The sequence below is a fragment of the Dermochelys coriacea genome, chromosome 6 (genome assembly GCF_009764565.3).
Source record: "Dermochelys coriacea isolate rDerCor1 chromosome 6, rDerCor1.pri.v4, whole genome shotgun sequence".
In the NCBI taxonomy this organism is placed as follows: Eukaryota; Metazoa; Chordata; order Testudines; family Dermochelyidae; genus Dermochelys; species Dermochelys coriacea.
This window is the reverse complement of record NC_050073.1, coordinates 32,133,595-32,136,702: the sequence shown is the minus strand read 5'-3', so window position 1 is coordinate 32,136,702 and position 3,108 is coordinate 32,133,595. Positions and strand designations below refer to the sequence as shown.

Genomic DNA, 3,108 nt, shown 5'->3' with positions numbered 1-3,108 from the left:
ATGGTAGATATTTTAATCATTGAAAACTTCATTGCCAAATTGCTGGAATTCAACTTTATGTACTAGCTAAATATTTCTGCCCGATGCTCAGATTGGCTAGTCCCACTCCAGTTGTGCCCTTCAGTGTGTGAATTTGATCAAGTGACTCACTAAATTGTTTTGTCTGATCTTTTCCTTGTACAGATCTGTGCATTACAGTGTATATACAATCCACACAGAACTGGAGGAGCCACTATAAGGCAGAATGGTCTTGATGGAGTCCACATTGTGGAAACTTGTCTCCATAGTAATGTATCAATGACCAGAGAAGTGAGCTGTAGCTCACGAAAGCTTATGCTCTAATAAATTTGTTAGTCTCTAAGGTGCCACAAGTACTCCTTTTCTTTCAACAAATGACTGAAATCTGTCATTTTTTCTTTCTGCTCAATGAAGACCTCTTCCATATTGCTCCTCTAATGAAACAAGCTTTAGCGTTCATATCACAACAATTTCACTATAGGGGAGAAGAGGAGCATGAACTGCTCCATAGTGAACTTGAGATTAAGATGTTTCCCGTCCAAATTGTTACCCTGGTCTGTCTGTCAAGCCAGAATTGTGGGTTGTGAGAAAAATTTGGTGCTAAGCAAAATTTGGCAGAATGGCAAAAACATAGGAATTCTGCTTTTTGTTTTAACATGAGTAGAAGAGCCAGATGCTTGGCTCCTGTAAAATCAGCATAGCTCAGTGGAGCTATTCTGATTTGCACCAGCTAAAGATCAGGCCCATTGTGTGAATAAGTTTAATACACAAAAGCTAAGAACACTCCTTGGAACACTGTAGGCTTGCTATCCTGGGAACTTGCACATTGTGCACTGATAGCTGAAACTCAAATATTCTTCAGGTTAAGGAGAAGAAGAAATAGCTGCCAAAACATGACCTACATTTTTGCCTGGATGCAGAGAGAATCAAATAAAACATGTTGCAAGCTGTTTTTAATTTTATCAATAATTTTGCTGTACTCTTTTGTTACTATCCTGTTCCTTTGTTTCCTGCCATGTTTTGTGAATCCACAGTTATGTTTCTCAGGAGGGGGCAATAACCACAGGAGGTGCACACTATATTGTTTCCTTTTGTGATATTGTAAGAAGGAAAACGAGCGGTGGTTTCAATTTATAACACTACACACTTGTTCAGAAAGAGGGTATTCTATTAAAATACCATCATGGTTCTCTTGCAGAATCTCACGTTTAATCATATTACACTCTATAATTGTCAGACAATCCTATTAGTCTGGAAAAAGGAAGTGTAGTATTTCTAGCTATGAAAAGGATAGAAAAGAAGCAATATTTACATGCAGTGAACATTTTTTTTTATAGGCTGTTAGTGGAAACTGACTTGCAGGAAAGATAGCAATGCAAGTTTCAGATTTTTTTCTTGTAACCAGCAAAGGGCAAACATGTGACTGAAAGGGGCAGGGGCTCAGCCTACCTCTGACAGGCTCCAGAAGAGGCAATGAGGCAACTCAGTTTCACCTGGGCCTAATTAACTCACTGAGAAACCTGGGTGTGATAGAAGGAAGCTAGACCCCTTGGGGGAGTAGGCTAGAGAACAGAGGCTGCGGGGGAGAGGGATAGACCCCCAGGATCTAGGAAGAGAAAGGTCTCAAAGGGAGGGCTTCTCAGAGGAACCTGGTGAGGGGGCTTATCTGGAAAGGAAACCAAGGAAGAACGCTCCTAGATGGCAGATCCTCTGAAAGGAAGGAGCTATGAATGCCAAGTCTCGGCAGAACCTAGTCCCCATGGAAGGACTTCACCAGGTAGTAGTGGAAGCTTCAGGTCAGTGGAATTATATGCTTTTCTGAAAAAAGAAAAGGAGTACCCGTGGCACCTTAGAGACTAACAAATTTATTAGAGCATAAGCTTTCGTGAGCTACAGCTCACTTCATCGGATGCATTTTGAAGTGCATCGGATGAAGTGAGCTGTAGCTCACGAAAGCTTATGCTCTAATAAATTTGTTAGTCTCTAAGGTGCCACGGGTACTCCTTTTCTTTTTGCGAATACAGACTAACACGGCTGCTACTCTGAAACATGCTTTTCTGAGGAAGGGTTGTTTAGTTGGACCTCTGTAGGGCCCTTGACCTGAGAGGAGAGACCCTTTCCCGGCTGATTACAAAAGATTCTGGCTCCAGAAGAAGGTTTGGGGTCACTGGTAAAGGACCTGGAAATAAGTGGGTTTGATGGGTTAAGGTTGCCTCAGTCCCTCCTGCTAGAGATGCTGAGGGGGTGGCCTATTTGTGTGATATTCTGCCTTTAGGGGCTGAATAAATTAGACCCTTGAAGGAGTGACATTCTCTATAGAAGCCTTGTTGGACTTATTAAAACCCTTATTTGGGAAAACTGAGGCAGGGGACACAATGGTAATGATGCACTGTCTGGGGTTCTCCAAGAGTGAGGGCCCCCATTACTGTGACTATATGGATTCTTGAATACTGCTTGTTCTAATGTATATTTGAAAAAACTGATTTGCTACTCACTAAAAGTCTTTTAATGTTTAGATATTTAGAGAAATACTAGTATTTTAGTAAATTTAGTTTCAGAGTAGCAGCCGTGTTAGTCTGTATTCGCAAAAAGAAAAGGAGTACTTGTGGCACCTTAGAGACTAACAAATTTATTAGAGCATAAGCTTTCGTGAGCTACAGCTCACTTCATCGGATGTGAGCTGTAGCTCACGAAAGCTTATGCTCTAATAAATTTGTTAGTCTCTAAGGTGCCACAAGTACTCCTTTTCTTTTTTAGTAAATTTAGTAAAATTGATCATCCAATAAATTTCTGCCCCTAAAAGACTTTCTGCTTGAGCTAGCATTAGAAAAACTGTATACATATACACCTACTAATTGACAGCCTTGCCACAGTCCTCTTTCACTTTCCAAGCCAACCAGCTTCAAGCGCTTAATGAAATTATTGGTCTCTGATGCAAACTTCATTGTGTTAGCCCAGCAGAAAAAAAGCAACCTAATGAAATGCTCCGCGAAGCCCAAAGGCAGAGATGCATGAATTAGTAGTGTTAAGCCTCCTTTAGCCTCCATCTGTGTGTTTTTTGGAGCTGTACCGGGTATTTCTCTAGCAAGA

The 3,108-nt window shown here is 41.0% G+C and overlaps 1 protein-coding gene across 3 annotated transcripts in view; it reads left to right on the top strand.

Moving 5' to 3' along the window:
- Positions 1–1,564: 1,564 nt before the first annotated feature.
- GALNT18 (polypeptide N-acetylgalactosaminyltransferase 18) overlaps positions 1,565–3,108 on the top strand; it is a 410,017-nt gene continuing 408,473 nt past the window's right edge. For all 3 annotated transcript variants that reach the window (XM_043516561.1, XM_043516559.1, XM_043516562.1), the window contains exon 1: positions 1,565–1,795. In XM_043516561.1, coding sequence (XP_043372496.1) covers positions 1,717–1,795 — 79 coding nt within the window. In that variant the 5' untranslated portion in view covers positions 1,565–1,716. The remainder of the gene's footprint in view (positions 1,796–3,108) is intronic.